Raw genomic sequence first — 19185 nt, forward strand, 5'->3', positions numbered from 1 at the left:
TTTTCTGGCGCTCGGATTGCTGTATGATGAACCTAATTCAGTGGATCAGGCAGAGAAAAATTTGCTGGCTCTGTGTCAGGGTCAGGATGAGGTAGAGATATATTGTCAGAAATTTAGGAAGTGGTCTGTGCTCACTCATTGGAATGAATGCGCGCTGGCAGCAATTTTCAGAAAAGGTCTCTCTGAAGCCCTTAAGGATGTCATGGTGGGATTTCCTATGCCTGCTGGTCTGAATGAGTCTATGTCTTTGGCTATTCAGATCGATCGACGCTTGCGTGAGCGTAAAACTGTGCACCATTTGGCGGTATTATCTGAGCATGGACCTGAGCCTATGCAGTGCGATAGGACTTTGACCAGAGCTGAACGGCAAGAACACAGACGACGGAATGGGCTGTGTTTTTATTGTGGTGATTCCACTCATGCTATCTCCGATTGTCCTAAGCGCATTAAGCGGTCCGCTAGGTCTGCCACCATTGGTACTGTACAGTCGAAATTTCTTTTGTCAGTTACTTTGATCTGCTCTTTGTCATCCTATTCCGTCATGGCATTTGTGGATGCAGGCGCTGCCCTGAATTTGATGGACTTGGAATATGCTAGGCGCTGTGGGTTTTCCTTGGAGCCCTTGCAGCATCCTATTCCATTGAGAGGAATTGATGCTACGCCTTTGGCCAAGAATAAGCCTCAGTATTGGACCCAGCTGACCATGTGCATGGCTCCTGCGCATCAGGAGGATATTTGCTTTTTGGTGTTACATAATTTGCATGATGTGGTCGTGTTGAGGTTGCCATGGCTACAAGTCCATAATCCAGTATTGGATTGGAAATCAATGTCTGTGTCCAGCTGGGGTTGTCAGGGGGTACATGGTGATGTTCCATTTCTGTCTATTTCATCATCCACCCCTTCTGAGGTCCCAGAGTTCTTGTCAGATTACCAGGATGTATTTGATGAGCCCAAGTCCAGTGCCCTACCTCCGCATAGGGATTGTGATTGTGCTATCGATTTGATTCTTGGTAGTAAATTTCCTAAAGCTCGACTGTTTAATTTGTCTGTACCTGAGCACGCCGCTATGCAGAGTTACGTAAAGGAATCCTTGGAGAAGGGTCATATTCGTCCGTCGTCTTCACCATTGGGAGCAGGGTTCTTTTTTGTGGCCAAGAAGGATGGTTCGCTGAGACCTTGTATTGATTACCGCCTTCTAAATAAAATCCCGGTCAAATTTCAGTACCCCTTGCTGTCTGATTTGTTCGCTCGGATTAAGGGGGCTAGTTGGTTCACCAAGATAGATCTTCGTGGTGCGTATAATCTTGTGCGTATTAAACAGGGTGATGAATGGAAAACAGCATTTAATACGCCCGAGGGCCATTTTGAGTACCTGGTGATGCCATTCGGACTTTCTAATGCTCCATCAGTGTTTCAGTCCTTTATGCATGACATCTTCCGAGAGTACCTGGATAGATTCCTGATTGTATACTTGGATGATATTTTGGTCTTCTCGGATGATTGGGAGTCTCACGTGAAGCAGGTCAGAATGGTGTTCCAGATTCTGCGTGCGAATTCTTTGTTTGTGAAGGGGTCTAAGTGTCTCTTTAGTGTTCAGAAGGTTTCATTTTTGGGTTTCATTTTTTCCCCTTCTACTATGGAAATGGACCCTGTTAAAGTTCGAGCCATTCATGATTGGACTCAGCCGACATCTCTGAAGAGTCTGCAAAAGTTCCTGGGTTTTGCTAATTTTTATCGTCGCTTCATCAATAATTTTTCTTGTATTGCTAAACCGTTGACTGATTTGACCAAGAAGGGTGCTGATGTGGTCAATTGGTCTTCTGCTGCTGTGGAAGCTTTTCAAGAGTTGAAGCGTCGTTTTTCTTCTGCCACTGTGTTGTGCCAACCAGATGTTTCGCTCCCGTTCCAGGTCGAGGTTGATGCTTCTGAGATTGGAGCAGGGGCTGTTTTGTAGCAAAGAAGTTCTGATGGCTCGGTGATGAAGCCATGCGCCTTCTTTTCCAGGAAGTTTTCGCCTGCTGAGCGTAATTATGATGTTGGCAATCGTGAGTTGCTGGCCATGAAGTGGGCATTCGAGGAGTGGCGTCATTGGCTTGAAGGAGCTAAGCATCGCGTGGTGGTCTTGACTGATCACAAGAACTTGATTTATCTCGAGTCAGCCAAGCGGTTGAATCCTAGACAGGCTCGTTGGTCGCTGTTTTTCTCCCGTTTCGACTTTGTGGTTTCGTACCTTCCGGGCTCAAAAAATGTAAAGGCGGATGCCCTGTCTAGGAGTTTTGTGCCCGACTCTCCAGGTTTGTCTGAGCCGGCGAGTGTTCTCAAGGAGGGGGTAATTTTGTCTGCCATCTCCCCTGATTTGCGGCGGGTGCTACAAAAATTTCAGGCTAATAGACCTGACCGTTGCCCAGCGGAGAGACTGTTTGTCCCTGATAAATGGACGAGTAGAGTTATCTCTGAGGTTCATTGTTCGGTGTTGGCTGGTCATCCTGGAATCTTTGGTACCAGAGATTTGGTGGCTAGATCCTTTTAGTGGCCGTCTCTGTCGCGGGATGTGCGTTCATTTGTGCAGTCCTGTGGGATTTGTGCTCGGGCTAAGCCCTGCTGTTCTCGTGCCAGTGGGTTGCTTTTGCCCTTGCCAGTTCCGAAGAGGCCCTGGACACATATCTCTATGGATTTTATTTCGGATCTCCCCATCTCTCAAAAGATGTCGGTCATTTGGGTTGTTTGTGATCGCTTTTCTAAGATGGTCCATTTGGTACCCTTGTCTAAATTGCCCTCCTCCTCTTATTTGGTGCCATTGTTATTCCAGCATGTGGTTCGTTTACATGGCATTCCGGAGAACATCGTTTCTGATAGAGGTTCCCAGTTTGTGTCGAGGTTTTGGCGAGCCTTTTGTGCTAGGATGGGCATTGATTTGTCTTTTTCCTCGACTTTCCATCCTCAGACAAATGGACAGACGGAACGAACCAATCAGACCTTGGAAACATATCTGAGATGTTTTGTTTCTGCCGATCAGGATGATTGGGTGTCCTTTTTGCCTTTGGCTGAGTTCGCCCTTAATAATCGGGCCAGCTCGGCTACTTTGGTTTTGCCGTTTTTCTGCAATTCCAGCTTCCATCCTCGTTTCTCTTCAGGGCAGGTTGAGTCTTCTGACTGTCCTGGTGTGGATACTGTGGTGGATAGATTGCAGCAGATTTGGACTCATGTGGTGGACAATTTGACATTGTCTCAGGAGAAGGCTCAGCGTTTCGCTAACTGCAGACGCTGTGTGGGTCCCCGACTTCGTGTTGGGGATTTGGTTTGGTTGTCATCTCGTTATATCCCTATGAAAGATTCTTCTCCTAAGTTTAAGCCTCGTTTCATTGGTCCGTATAGGATTTCTGAGGTTCTTAATCCTGTGTCTTTTCGTTTGACCCTTCCAGCTTCTTTTTCCATCCATAACGTGTTCCATAGGTCATTGTTGGTGAGATACGTGGCACCTATGGTTCCATCCGTTGATCCTCCTGCCCCGGTTTTGGTTGAGGGGGAGTTGGAGTATATAGTGGAGAAGATTTTGGATTCTCGTATTTCGAGACGGAAACTCCAGTACCTGGTTAAGTGGAAGGGTTATGGTCAGGAAGATAATTCCTGGGTCTTTGCCTCTGATGTTCATGCTGCCGATCTGGTTCGTGCCTTTCATTTGGCTCATCCTGGTCGGCCTGGGGGCTCTGGTGAGGGTTCGGTGACCCCTCCTCAAGGGGGGGGTACTGTTGTGAATTCTGTGGTCAAGCTCCCTCCTGTGGTAATGAGTGGTACTTCGGCTGGTTCTGTCTATGAGTTTCCTTCCGCAGGTGACGAGGTTAAGTCGTTAGGTGCTGCTCTACTTAACTCCACCTAGTTCTTTGTTCCTGGCCTCCAGTCAATGTTCCAGTATTGGCCTTGCTTTCTCCTGGATGTTCCTGTGGCCTGTCTGCCTTGCATGAGCTAAGTTTTGCTTATGTTACTTTGTTTCCTAAATTTTCTGTCCAGCTTGCTATATTGGTTTTTCTTGCTGCTGGAAGCTCTGAGACACAGAGGGAGCACCTCCGTACCGTTAGTCGGTGCGGAGGGTCTTTTTGTCCCCTCTGGGTGGTTGTTTGTAGGTGTTTGTGCTGACCGCAAAGCTATCTTTCCTATCCTCGGTCTATTCAGTAAGTCGGGCCTCACTTTGCTAAAATCTATTTTCATCTCTTTGTTTGTATTTTCATCTTACTCACAGTCATTATATGTGGGGGGCTGCCTTTTCCTTTGGGGAATTTCTCTGAGGCAAGGTAGGCTTATTTTTCCATCTTCAGGTTAGCTAGTTTCTCAGGCTGTGACGAGGCGCCTAGGTTCTGGACAGGAGCGCTCCACGGCTACCTTTAGTGTGGTATGATAGGATCAGGGATTGCGGTCAGCAGAGTTCCCACGTCTCAGAGCTCGTCCTTTTTTGTAACTAAACAGGTCACTTGTGTGCGCTTAACCACTAGGTCCATTGTGGTTCTGAATCACCTGTTCATAACAGGGTGCTCAGAAAACATTGCATCCCATCCAGAACTGTATTGCATCTGCTCTGATTTTTATTAATGGCTGATGTATAAAAATGATGCTATATGGATTGAACACGAATTACAATACAGGTGAAAAATTGTCCATTTATTCAGGAAGAAAATCAGGCAATTTTATATATGCTTGTGTCAACTTCACCTAGTGCCCGTCATTCCCATTATATGGCTGTGGGCCAAACTATGGTTCTGCCATCTTTTTCTTCATCCATCCTGGCCAGCTCTCCCATACACAGGAGTGCTTGCTCGGGCAAGCATTACTATGGTTTCTATGAGACAGCCACTGACAGACATGTCATCCAGTGGCTTATCTCCAGGAGAACAAGAGGATCAGAAATTTGGACATGTCTGACCATTATTTCCCCCACGCTCAGTTGTCCTGGGCCCCCATACATTTTAGACTCTTGATCAAACCTGTTGACATCAATTGGTGCAGCAAACATTAGTGTAATGTGGATAGTAGGAATAAGGGAGAGTTTGTAGATCATTTCATCTTTTTCTGAGCTCTTCTCAGCTTATTTATGACCACAGACGGCTTCACAGTTGAATGTGCAGGAAATCTAACAGCCTATAAAATACAACCTGTGCAACATTTTTAATAAGACACAATTGAATCATTTTAAGCCTTAAATACATGCACTAAAATAAAAAATCTCCCTAAAGGTAGACAACCCCTTATAATATTTGCTATTTATTTAAGCCTTTCTCTGCATATATCTTTTTTATCTAATTTGCAAACATTGCTGCAGGGTATGTTAGTGTTATACAAATTATTAAATCATAACTGTTATTCCCCCTGGTTTTTCTACTTGGATTAAGGTGTTTTTATGTTTTATTGTGAACCATCAATGAATCCAAATTCAGTTTACAATTTTATATTGATCAGCAGAAAATTAAATACAATAACAGGAATTATTTATGTTCATTCACAAATGTCCAATTGCTTTGTTGTGCTGACTTTGAGGGTATGTGCACACGTTGCGGATTTTGTGCGGATTTCGCCTGCATTTTTACACCTGTAGATTCCCATTATGAAATAGGTGTAAAACACTGCGGAATCCGCAGAAAGAATTGACATGCTGCGGAAAATAAACCGCTGCGTTTCCGCGAGGTATTTTCCGCAGCATGTGCACTGAGGATTTGGTTTTCCATAGGATTACATGGTACTGTACAACGCATGGAAAACTGCTGTGAATCCACAGCGCCAAATCCTCTGCAGATCCGCAGGAAAATCCGCAACGTGTGCACATACCCTGAAAGGGTTGTCTGTTAGATTGGACATCAGGGCACATTTACTAAGGGAACGTCTCATGCTGCGCTGCCACATGCATCTGACAGCCATTGTCGCCTACATGGGCTAATGAGGGCACAAGTTTGTGAGAACACGGAATTTGCTGTAATGTTTTTGATGTCAAAAACACTGTGAACCTGATGTGCCCTATTTAATAAGATCCATCAGTTTTTGGGGGACCTGATTGAAACACATCTATCATTTCTGAATTAGCAGCTTTTGAGAACATGGGTGTTTCTGCTTAGTTTCTAAAATACCCAAAATGTAAAGACAAGTCATGATGTGCACAGTGCCTTGTGGCAAAATGGTTTTTATAGTGTTTTTGGAAAATACTATTGACTTTTTCACAGATCCTCAAACACAATGCTCTTTTATGATCTCTACTCTTCAAGTAATATGATCAGATTAATGTTTTAGCGTAAAAGTTAAAAAAAAAAAAACACTTCATACTTACCTTCCGCTGTCTGTCCTCCGGCGTTCTGCTTCTCTGCACTGTGTAAGCACAGCGGCCGGAAAGCAGAGCACAGCGGTGACATCACTGCTCTGCTTTCCGGCCGCTGTGCTTACACAGTGCAGAGAAGCAGAACGCCGAAGGACAGACAACGGAAGGTAAGTATGTATTTTTTTTTTTTACATTTACGCTGGTAACCAGGGTAAACATCGGGCCCTGTGACAGCTCTCCAGTGGCCAAACAGCGATGCTGCAGTGATCGGGATTGTTGTCTGGATTGCTGCAGCGTCGCTAAATGTGAAGGTACCATAAGAATTATCACTTGCTCCTCCACCAACCAGGCTGATTGTTTTTCTCCAGCCAAGGAGATCTCAAGCTAACAATTTTTGAGCAAACAACCCCCCCCCCCCCTTTGTCCACCTTCACATTTAATAGTGCAGGGTGCATGTGAAATCTGACATTGTGGGTGATAGGAAAGAGGCTTTCCCCCTAATACAGCTTCCTGTAGCCACAGGCTCCATTTTGTGACATCCCACCCCCTTCCCTGTTCTTTGGCATCTACTTTAGACAGAGAGAAAAACATTCATGTCAAATAAAATGTCTGAAGGAAACAAAGCGTTTCAACAAAACCTTCAGTCATTGCCTTCTCACAACATAAAAAACACAGACCTCTTTTTAGGCATGATATTTATACAACACACCTGTGTATTTAATGGTAATTAGTTGCAAATGTCCATTCTTTTAATGAAAAGACAAAAAATCTTGACAACAATGAATTACAATAGATTTCCATGCTTTTTCCAGAATAGATGAGTTTCAATCCTTGCTCAGCCAGATCAGTGTTTGCCTCATGCTGTGCTCCCTTCACTACTAATTTTCAGACCCATTAAGTTCAGGTTCCCTTCAGCCAATATCGATGGGTTCGATTGATGGTCCAATTTGTATGGGAGCGCCATCAACTGATGATAGGGGCAGCTGTCAATCATGTATGTCCAATTTTGGACTGCTGATCGCATTGTTCTCTCTGAGCTAAGCTGACAGCTGACATGTCAGTGGCGCTCTCTTAGAGAGCAGAAGAGTGCTGGGCCGAGCAATCGCTTCTGTTGAACAGTCGGTTTAGATGGCTGTTGGACGGACGATTGGCCAAATCCTCGCTCATCCGACAGTCTTCTCGTGTATGGCCAGCTCTATGGAATACAGATGAAAATAGATTCAAAATAGTCAAAGGTTTTCATGGGTATAATTGCTCTAATTGATTACAGTGCAATCTTCAAGGCCAAGTTCTCACCTTGCATAAATACTGATTTTGTGCTTTTTATCCTTGTGTTTTCTGCAGCGGTTTACACAAAAGTACACAATGTGGCTGTGGGGGCATCATACCATGTGCACGTATGTGGGGGCATCATCATACTAATCTGAGAGCAGGGCAATATATAGTCCGAGACCTGTAACCCTGATTCCTGCCATGTGTCACTTACTGGGCTGCTTAGTGTAGTTTTGATAAAATCACTGTTTTATCATCATGCGATTATCATTAGAGGAATAGTAAACCTGCTGCAATGCTAGACCTGCAGAAGATAAATTACAGGTTTTATCTAAAATATACAAACAGGTCCAGTATGTAATGTGATTCTGGAGTAAGGGTTTCTTCTCAGACGGTGTAGAAAAAACCTAGTGACCGGTTTACTGTAAGGATTTGTGCACACGATAAACGCTGCAGGTTGAATGCTGCATACTTGTGCAGCGTCCAATCCACAGCATCCAGATGTTACGGCACAGAGGACGGGATTTCAAGAAATCTTATGCCCACTATCAGTGTCGGACTGGTGTGCCAAGGGCCCACCAGTAACATTGACTTTGGGGGCCCACTTTTCACCTGCATACAAATATTATACTACCCTCAGACACAAAGTTACCTATATCTCTACATAATAACAAACTAGCTAGTTTGGTTACTGAATGATGATATGCTATTTTTTTCTGTACAGAGTAAATCATGTGAATTATGCCAAGTACTGCCCATACAGTGGGGTTGGTGGCCCAGACCTGCACAGGGGCCCACCGGGCGATTCCCCTGTTACCCTGTGGGCCAGTCCGAGCCTGCCCACTATTCGTTCACCTATGCCTGTTTATCAGACGAACATGCGGCGCGTCTTTCCAGGACGCAGCATGTCTTTTTATCTTTCTGAGATTCGAGCCTCGCAAGAGAAATTTCACCCGTACAATGTATTAGGGGCGGTGAATCTGCACGGTTCAGGGAACACATGCGAATATCGCTGCGTGTAATAACCGGCAGCAATTGTTCCATATAGAATGGAGGGGTGGGGGCGGGAGCGTCACTTTTTGGTTCTATATATTTTTTCACATTTATATGTTTCCATTACCTAAAAATTAGCTGTAATAAGTTAAAATGTAAAGGGGTTATCCCACAAGGGATATTTATCACTTCTCATCCAATAGGTGATAAATGTCTGATTAACTCAGTTACGAGCTTTAATGGAGCAGTGCCTGAGCGTTACTAATGTCACTGCATTCAGTGGAGTGATTTAGCAGATTTAGCAGATTTTTTAATATGTCTTAAAGGGGTTGTTCAGTCCTGTGACTACAGACTTCTGAATCTTCTGCACGCTGTGAGGATTCTCCAGCGCCGACACAGGGAGCCAGTGGTCATGTAAAGAATGTAATCTGCATACTCCTGGCCACATTCTGACAAGATGGCCGTGGCCTCGCTCAATGCAGGTGAATTGAGTCAAGCCAGAAACCGTCGAGTCGGGAGTATGCATCATATCTTGAAGTGTCACAAAACTTTTGCACAATTCGAAGTTATATAAAACTTTTGTGATGTTTGTGGTTTTTGCACTAGTTTCTGCCAGCTCTGCCAATACTGGGCACAATGCCAGTCTTAATTGGGTCCAGAATATCATATAAACCTAGAAGACACATAAAATGAAACTAAAAGCAGTGATTTAATACCTTTTTAGCTTCAGAAAATAGTATTCTCAGAACTTAACGTAAACCTCAGCTGATACGTACTGCCCACACCGTGTGCAGCATGTGTCAGACACTAGATATATCCACTCGGCCAGGTATGTTTCACTCCGGAACACTGTGATGTCCGACTAGTCTACAGTGCGGTCTTTATCACCAGCGGCTTTTAAAGAATGTTTTTCTCTGAAACGCCGCTGTGTTTCAGAGTCAGACATACCTGTTTGAATTAATTTAACCAGCGTCTGATACATGCTGCCTACGGATTGGGCAACATGTGTAACGTGGCAAATGGTGGTAGCCGAGGGTGAGATATAGCAAGGTACCTATATCATAGGGGCACATTATGCACCTATTGGCTTTTATCTGCTAGCTGGGTGGTATGCTGGCATGTTATGACATCTGAATTGTATCTATCATTTTTTGATCATGTTGCTCTATAGTAGTACCAGTAAATTCCCAATACTTATATGGGGCCAATGATATGGTGTTATCAAGATGTTGCTGAGTGTGGCAGGGTGTGGCCGCCATGATTTGATGCATCCATCACCCAGAGCTGATAGGCCTGATGTTCCAAGAATTATTGGCATGTTTGACAACAAATCCAATGTTGTACAAAGAATCCTCAGGAAACACTGGGATACTAAGAGCTGATCCCGAGTTAAGAGATTTCATCCCACCAACCCCTAAAATTACTTACCGGAAGGTTAGATCCATCAGAGACCGATTGGTCCACAGTTTCTACGAAAAAGGGAAACCACCTGGCACGTGGTTAGACCGCAAACCGTGTGGTACTTTTAGATGTGGAGACTGTAAGTTCTGCCCGTGGGTTAGAAGGGAGAAATCCTTTTGGGGTACCACATCAGAAAGGGTCTATTTTATTTGAGACTTTGCAAACTGTAAGACAGAAGGGGTAGTATACATGGCTTCCTGCTTGTGTCCACTCAATTATGTCGGGAAAACAAAAAGGGACCTACGCAGGCGCATTGGCAAACATCTTGGTGACATCAAGCACAAAAGGGATACACCTCTAGCAAAACATGTTAGGTTTGTTCATCAAGATGATCCCAAGGTGCTGTCATTCTGTGTCCTTGAGGTAATGCGACGGAACCCATGGGGTGGGAATTTAAATAAACTTCTTCAAAAAGAATGTCAATAGATATTCAAACTACGAACTCTTGTGCCGGATGGCTTAAATGAGCAACAAAATTATTGTTGCTTTATGATTCAAATGTCCTTTATCACTAGCCAGAATCAGGACTGTTAGGTTTTATCCAGTCATTATATCGCATATCTTTCTATATATCTTTTGTTAATCTTTGGCATTATTTTCTTTCCTTGTCTTAGATACCTGGTATTATGGGGGCACTATTCTGATTTTAAAAAAAAAAGTATGGTTATCTGTGTAAATATGTGCTCCTGTTTGTAACATTGCAGCTTTAGAATGCAAATATATGCTCCTTCTTGTAACATTGTGTTTAAATGTAGTCCGGGTGGCAGTGTGTGTAATAGATTGCGTTTGTATGTTGGTGCATATAGGGCAATGTCTATACTTTAGCAGGATATGTTGCCTTGGGGGGATGATCCGGACACAAAGCGTGGGCCCTACACACTGGTTGGCTGCTATACACATGGGTTAACACTGTGCTTAATTACGCAGTTTCCCTGTTGGCGGCGCATGCGCGGTAGTGTTTGGCTGTTTGCCATAATATAGCTGATGTAAGACCGACGCATGCGCTGTATGCAGTGTGTAGTGATCTTATCGGTTCATGTGACCTGTACATCTAGCATCTCCCAGGAGGGGGAGCATGTGCACTGTAGATTGGTGCGACTTGTCTTCAAGGTAATGGCGCTGCTCACCCCAATGCAGGGCTCTCTCATAGACCGTTTGGAGGAGTGGCGAATCTGGGTATACCCGCCAAACAGGAAGCAGCTGGCATACCACATTAAGGAGGATGTTTCTATGTGTAGTCTGCAGCCTTTTTTTTGGACAACTCTCTACTGTCATGTGATTATTGAATCTCTCCTGATGAACCCGTGTGTAGGGGAAACACGTCGAGAGTCTATTTGTTTCATGTAAGGAGTCTCTTCATCGGGACCCTAAACTGTCTATACACCACAGACTAACAGATGAGTATAAATTGTATTATCAAGGTACCTATATCATAGGGGCACATTATGCACCTATTGGCTTTTTTCTGCTAGCTGGGTGGTATGCTGGCATGTTATGACATCTGAATTGCATCTATCATTTTTTGATCATGTTGCTCTATAGTAGTACCAGTAAATTCCCAATACTTATATGGGGCCAATGATATGGTGTTATCAAGATGTTGCTGAGTCCCTAGACGCCTATTCTGTACGTGTTTATACACCTGATATTGTGTACATGGGGGATGAATGACATATTCTGTCTCCTCTCTTACATCACATTTCTGGTTGGTCCCATTCATTTTATACAACACAATATACCATTACACGATTGTGACAGGCCGTCTGGCCTTCTATTTCCAACTATCATCTTATAGGGTATAAGCAGGAGATTAGGGACAGCCACCGTACGAGCGGGGGTGCCATTCTCGTGTTAGGGTGCCAACCTCCGCATCTAGGTAGGCAGATATATAGGTGTTTTTTGTAGTGTCTAGGGAAATATCACCCATTTCTACACATCTATTGAATGAGTAAGCGGCAGCACTCTCTTGTCACTGGTTCAAGGTACTACTGCATGATATCTTAAGGTGGGCTTACATCTCTATCTTTTCTAATAGAGGTTATTAGTGCCTGGGTAGATATCATCCTAGTCATACCAGGGGAAGATATCCCCTTACAATTTTCTATAGCCCAAACCATATAGGCTATTCTACTTTAGGGTATTTCTACCTATTTGTTCTTAATCAATATTTAATAAAGGTTATATACATTTTTACAGGGTTTCTTTTCTGTAAACCGGTGTTCTTCCCTTGTTGGTTATTTAGTTTGTGAGAAGTCTTTCCTGCCCTGGCATAATACATGAAGATGGGGTCCTGGCTGGGTGTGTGGACCTTAGCTTCGGGATGTCACACCCTTGCAGGCAGCATGGTTGCCGGTGACTTTGGCTGGCCAGGACCAGGTTTTACAAAGCTCAATGAGAGAGACAACTACTTAAAATGGAACGGTCTTTTACCGAACAGTAACTTGGTGGGAGTTATGTACAAAAGATAGTGGGTGCATAACTTCATGAACATTTCACTTAATACATGGAACATCTTCCTACACATTTTCTTTCTTCCCTTACTTAGTCCTCTGACTTCACCATCATTCAGCATGGTACTTCATAACCTTCCCTCAACCTCCTATTAAAAGTGAATATGATCTCTGCAACAGTAGTTGGGTATAGACAGAACACGTTGAACAGAGCTGTGCTGTTCTGCTAAGTTCATTGCTTACATCCAATCAACTCCACAGTTGAAAACAGCTGTGTAGTGTGGGTGCTGGATGATGGACCCCCATCTATCTGATAAGATAAAGCTATCTGATCTGGAGGCCATCAGTATCTTAAAGAGAACCTGACGCTTGATTCACATTGCTCAATTTTCAGACAGCATGACTTAGGGCCTGGCAGCACAATTGCAACCAGGTTTTTTTTTCTCTGAATCGTTTCAGTGTTTTAGAAGAAGCATAGTTTAAAGATTCGGCAAGATGTGTTGAGATTACCCCTCCACACTGCTCAATCTCCTGTAGTGTGGCGGTGAGACGTTGCATCAGACTCATTCCATCTCTGTCAGCTGGATCTTTAAACTTAGGCAGTGATTCACGTTGTGCATAGTTTGCGCAGCTAAAATCAAGTGACAGGTTGCCTTTAATTACATGAAAGCCCTTCAACTCTTGCTTTTCAAGAAACTGAATTTTTTTTTTATCAAAAGGCTATATTTGTCTTCCTCAGAAACTCATAGGATTGTGTTAAAATGCCTTCTGATAGCTGTCTCTAATGATTCCATCATACACCTGAATGCTCAACTCAAGAGCTGATTCTTCTCATATCTTCCAATGTAGGAGAGTCAGGAGGCCACCATCCCAATTTAGCAGACTTTAACATAATGGATATGGAGCCAGCTTAATTCCTTTATGTATATTGCTGTGCACAATCTCAGCAGTCTGTGCAATGTACACAGTCTCCCTGATTCACCAACACACTTAACATTTGTCTTTTACCAGGAGATAATTATATTAAGTGATAGCACATGTGACAAGTCAAACAGTGATCTCCCCATGTCTAGCATGCAAAATAAGCACCACACTTGACTGCGTATCACCAAGATTGGTCCTTCATTCTAATGACATCATCCACCCCACTCAATACCAAATTCCCCATAAAAAATGCTTAGTACCGAACGAATTAAGACATGACCATTCTTTTCTTTGGATAAATTGGCCACAGCGGCCATTTTATTGACAAAACAAGCATAAATAACACCAATTATACAATTGTGTAAAAAACTTGAGGGGAGGGTTCTTGGAGCTAAAAAATCTGGCACACCATGGGCCCCCCCACAAACTTATAACAAAAACCTTCTTTACCCTCAGCCGTAACCACCAGCTCGAGGGACCATGTAACCCGTTTCCGGGCAAATAAACTCCAAAGCTCTCGAGGTAAACTCCCCTTCCAGAGCCTGTAAACCAAAGCCAGATCAACCCCATAAAACCTCAACTCCAAGAACCCCACCCCCCCGCCAAACCAGCCACTGTGACGAAAATATGAACATGAACTCCCTAGAAGTAAATAACCTGGTTAATTCCAGATGCCCCAACCCAAACTAATCACCCAAGCCCCAACCCCAAAAAAGGGAGGGTGGGTGGGTCTTCTCTCCTTGCTGATGCAACGTGCAGTGTCCCTTCCCGCGCTTTTTGCCCCAAAACCCGCCCCTCCTCAACCTAAGCACCCGCCCCGTTTTATCCCCTTTGAACCAATCCCACTGCGCTTATTACAGCCCCCCCCCCACTTGTTTATAGATCAAAGTAAAAAAATTGGCTATAGACATTTAATATCTCAGTAACAGTTCTCATAACTAATAGATTAAATTGCTAAACCTGCCAATAGGTGATCTAATGTACACGGGAACTTCATGACTCTCCACAGCTTAAAGCTGTTACACATAACTAGTTATTGAACCCGTTCTACGCCTGGGTGGTGAGCATTTATATTGGTATATGGTCTCCATCCTGGTATGTTTCTTTCATCCTGCGCCCTAATCTTGTCATGTGCTGCTACCATCTTGCGCCCCCATCCTGTCATGTGCAGCCCCCATCTTGTTTTGTGTGCCTCCATCTTGTGATGTGCTACTGTCTTCCTGAGCACTCATCCTGTCATGTGCTCCAATCCTGTACCCCAATGCTGTCATGTGGTGGTCCCATCCTGTACCCCAATCCTGTCATGTGGTGGTCCCATCCTGCGCTACAGTTCTGTAATGTGCTACTCCCATCCTGTGCCCCCACTCTGTCATGTGATGCTTGCATCCTGCACCCCGTTCTGTCATGTGCTGCTGCCATCCTGCACCCCCGTTCTGTCATGTGCTGCCCTATTCTGTCATGTGCTGCTCCCATCCTGCGCCATTGTTCTGTAATTTGCTGCTCCCATCCATATGCCCCATACGCTGCTCCATAAAGGTTGATGGCCCCCATAAGATGCTCCATAGTATATGCCCTGTATGCTGCTCCATAAAGGTTGATGGCCCCCATAAGATGCTCCATAGTATTATATGCTCTGTATGCTGCTGCAATAAAAAAAAAAATAACATACTCCCCTATCGTCGCTGGGCGCCGAGTGCTGGGGGGCCTGAGTAGGCGGGGACACCGGCGCGCTGTGGGGGTCAGGTGCCTGAGTCGGCACTAGCTCAGGCCCACGGCACTTGCTATAGTCACCTGGCCCTGATCCACTGCTGCGTGCCGCTCCGTCTTCCGGGTCCTCTGGCTGTGACTGTTCAGTCAGAGGGCGGCGCGCATTAAGCGCGTCATCGCGTCCTCTGAACTGAACGTCAAAGGCAGAGGATGTCGAGGATGGAGCAGCGCGCATCGGTGGAACGGGACAGGTGAATATAGCCGGACCCATTGCACGGCGTTAATTGCGACATTTTCGCCGTGCAACGCAGTCCGTTAGCGTTAACCCATTTACGCAATGTGAACCTAGCCTAATTGTAGGGAGAGTAGAGGACAATGTGAGCTGTCTTCAGCACCCGGCGCCTGAGAACAGAGCAAAGTATGCTGGCTTGTCTCAGGTGTAGATGCGCGTGATACTGATGCGGCACACGTATGAAACACAGGGCATCTCCGATACTGTTTTTTTCCAGTACCGTAAATATTAGGACATGTGATGGAGGCCTAAGATGGATGACTGACTACCAGAAAGAGCTGAAAGAATGAGGGGGTGACCTCCTACTGTGACTATCTGCCAGGAAGAGATGAGTGACGAATAAACACCCTTACTGTCGCTGACTTCTAGGGACAGCTGAGAGAGACAGCGGGACAACGGAGTGACCAGATGACAGGTCAATGATCCCTTAATGACCTAATGGCCAATAATGGTTGATGGCAGAAACAGTACTCTGGAGTATAAACCATTGAGAAAGAAAATCAGGAGCGGGATTATGGCTGGTGGTGTTGGAGTTTCCTTTTTGGCTGGAGGAACATTGCATCTGTCCTATATCACACTGGCATAAAAAAGTATCAAGATTTAATAGTATTTTCATTACCATCATAAACAGAATATCAAATGCAACCCAAAGGATGTCCTATATACGACGGTCTACCCAACCATGGACCGCTTCCTGCCTCTCAGTCTGACTTCGTCCAGTTTTTTAATGACGGGGCTGGATTTCTTGGAGGCGGCTGTGTAGCTTTGGAGCAGAGCTCTGAACACGTCCTCTGTCTGGGGGTGAGTGCTGAGGAAAGCCTTTTCCAAAACATAAAGGTCGACACCTTTATCTTCTGGGAGAGCAGAGATGAAGCTCAGGCCGAAATCGATCAGCACCAGGTTCAGGTCCGGATGTGAAGGCCGTAGGAGCATGTTCGAGGTGGTCAGGTCCCCATGGACGACATCCTCATCATGCATCCAGGCCAATATCTGACCAATCCTTTCTGCAAGGCTGTACAGGCTGCTGCCATGTTCTTGCGCTGTCATTATGAAGTCCCGAACAGTGACTGATCCTTCTATATCCTCCAGGTAGATGCAGTTAGAGACATAATCAACAAAATAAACCACAGGAGTGGCAATACCTGCCTTCCTGCACCTGAAGATTGAGCGCACCTCCTGGGCGGTCCGCCGGTGTGTCAGCTTCTCGTCCAGGGGAAACGCTCCTTCACTACAGCCGCTTTCCCCAGGAAACTTCCCCGGTACACCCGAGCCTCAGCCCCCTGCTTCATGAGCTGCAGCCCCCCAGGTACCGCCGAGTCCGCTCCCTGCTTATGCTGTCCACGCTGTTCTCCACAGCATTCATGGTAAAGGGTAAACCCAAGCATCCTGTAGTGAAAGCATGAACAGGTTGTCTAACAGGGTAGATCAGAGGCAGAGGTACCAAGTTACCAGCCATAGTGGGGACAGCCAGCATACCAGGTATGGTATGGTGCTCCATCTGTGTCATTGACGAGAAGGCAATTGATCTTTGCTGAATTGGGGGAGACTCGGGGTTTTGGTTTCCCTTCCGAGAGATTGTGTACTGGTTAGGGTCTTTACCATCCTTACGCAGCATGTCCGGCAAGGTCTGTCTTTGAGCATTTATAAACCAGTTGGAAATCTACATGTACAGCACTGCTAAGACTTTGCATGGTATTGCAGAGCAGCCCCATGTAAGGCAATAAGGCCACGCTGCAATACCACAAAGTCAAGAGAGGCACTATTTAAGGGGGCAAATCATTTTTCTTTCAATCTTTTTTTTTTTTTTTTTTTTTGCAACAAGTACAAAAACATTGACTGGTTCCAGAAAACCAATTTTGTTACCCCTATCACCGCTATTGTGTCATTATTATACAACTATCCTAAAATACTGGCTTCAAAGGAGAACCACTATGTACTCATATATAAGAAATCATTGGGGGTCGTACCTGCAGCACTGTGAGACGAGTCTGTAGAGATAACATATCTTTCTCCGTGTCTGAGGGATAAGCATTGTGTCTGTGCTCATACAACCAGTCGTGTAGGACTTTCACAGCCTCTTTCGGCAGATTGCCTCTGCGCTTCCTCTTTGACCCGGGAACTTCCAGCTCCACGCTGTCATGCTCACTGTCAGTCAGGATACATTCCTTTATGTTGGCCATAATTGGTCCTGTGGTGAGAAACATTGGGTCAAACAATGGTAGAGATATACACAGCATGAAAAATGTATGTTCTACATAGTGTAGAAATGGCCGTCATGAACAATCTACCAGGACTGAAAGGCATCACTGCACTACAGGAGTCTGGTTTCTTCCTGAAAATGGCCAGAGAGTGGTGAGGGGCTTCATTTACACATGAGGGTCATCCTACTTAGCATTGTCTAGACTTCCTTCAATCAGACATCACATACCTAAAGGATACACCATAAATATTTGATAGATATGGGTCTTAAAAGGCAATATCATGTGCATAAGCCATAAAACATAGAAAGAATAAAATAGTGAAAAATAGAAGTATGTAAACTACTAATCTCATGGGACTCCTATAAGTAAACAGACAATCATTGGTCGACTGTCACCGTATAAAGGCTGGCCATGCAAAAATATTGAAAGCCATTGGCTCTGACAGCTATCTTCCTTACGCCCTACACAGCAACTCAGCTGAGCATTCCTGTATTCCCCATGGGGAGGGTAGATTTAAGGTACCTTCACACTGAACGATATCGCTAGCGATCCGTGACGTTGCAGCGTCCCGGATAGCGATATCATTGAGTTTGGCACGCAGCAGCGATCAGGATCCTGCTGTGACATCATTGGTCGGAGCAGAAAGGCCACAACTTTATTTCGTCGCTGGCTCTCCCGCAGACATTGCTGAATCGGCGTGTGTGATGCCGATTCAGCGATGTCTTCACTGGTAACCAGGGTAAACATCGGGTTACTAAGCGCAGGGCCGTGCTTAGTAACCCGATGTTTACCCTGGTTACCAGTGTAAATGTAAAAAAAAAAAAACACTACATACTTACATTCCAGTATCTGTGGCGTCCTCCGGCGTTCTGCTGTCCTGCACTGTGTCAGCGCTGGCTGGCCGTAAAGCAGAGCACAGCGGTGACATCACCGCTCTGCTTTACGGACGGCGCTTACAGTGCAGGGAAGCATAGTAACATAGTAACATAGTTAGTAAGTCCGAAAAAAGACATTTGTCCATCCAGTTCAGCCTATATTCCATCATAATAAATCCCCTGATCTACGTCCTTCTACAGAACCTAATAATTGTAAGATACAATATTGTTCTGCTCTAGGAAGACATCCAGGCCTCTCTTGAACTCCTCGACTGAGTTTGCCATCACCACCTCCTCAGGCAAGCAATTCCAGATTCTCACTGCCCTAACAGTAAAGAATCCTCTTCTATGTTGGTGGAAAAACCTTCTCTCTTCCAGACGCAAAGAATGCCCCCTTGTGCCCGTCACCTTCCTTGGTATAAACAGATCCTCAGCGAGATATTTGTATTGTCCCCTTATATACTTATACATGATTATTACATCGCCCCTCAGTCGTCTTTTTTCTAGACGAAATAATCCTAATTTCGCTAATCTATCTGGGTATTGTAGTTCTCCCATCCCCTTTATTAATTTTGTTGCCCTCCTTTGTACTCTCTCTAGTTCCATTATATCCTTCTTGAGCACCGGTGCCCAAAACTGGACACAGTACTCCATGTGCGGTCTAACTAGGGATTTGTACAGAGGCAGTATAATGCTCTCATCATGTGTATCCAGA

At 44.9% G+C, this 19185-nt stretch overlaps 1 protein-coding gene and 1 pseudogene across 1 annotated transcript; both read right to left on the reverse strand.

Moving 5' to 3' along the window:
• Positions 1-7022: 7022 nt before the first annotated feature.
• Positions 7023-17578, reverse strand: LOC138667647 (homeobox protein AKR-like). The gene is made up of 2 exons (XM_069755772.1): positions 17362-17578; positions 7023-7490 (listed from the first exon to the last, which is right to left on the reverse strand). Exons 1-2 carry the CDS (start codon positions 17572-17574, stop codon positions 7353-7355), a joined length of 351 nt encoding a protein of 116 aa, XP_069611873.1. The 5' UTR covers positions 17575-17578; the 3' UTR covers positions 7023-7352.
• Positions 15978-17009, reverse strand: LOC138667895 (EKC/KEOPS complex subunit Tp53rkb pseudogene; annotated as a pseudogene).
• Positions 17579-19185: the final 1607 nt, after the last annotated feature.

The sequence above is a fragment of the Ranitomeya imitator genome, chromosome 2 (genome assembly GCF_032444005.1).
Source record: "Ranitomeya imitator isolate aRanImi1 chromosome 2, aRanImi1.pri, whole genome shotgun sequence".
Classification (NCBI taxonomy): Eukaryota; Metazoa; Chordata; class Amphibia; order Anura; family Dendrobatidae; genus Ranitomeya; species Ranitomeya imitator.

Bases quoted from the DNA above. Each gene is read 5' to 3' on its own strand.
- LOC138667647 (XM_069755772.1), bottom strand. From the start codon at position 17,574: ATGGCCAACATAAAGGAATGTATCCTGACTGACAGTGAGCATGACAGC. The intron at 7,491-17,361 runs GTACGACCCCCA...TGTATTCCATAG, and splicing joins CTCGTCTCACAGTGCTGCAG to AGCTGGCCATACACGAGAAG.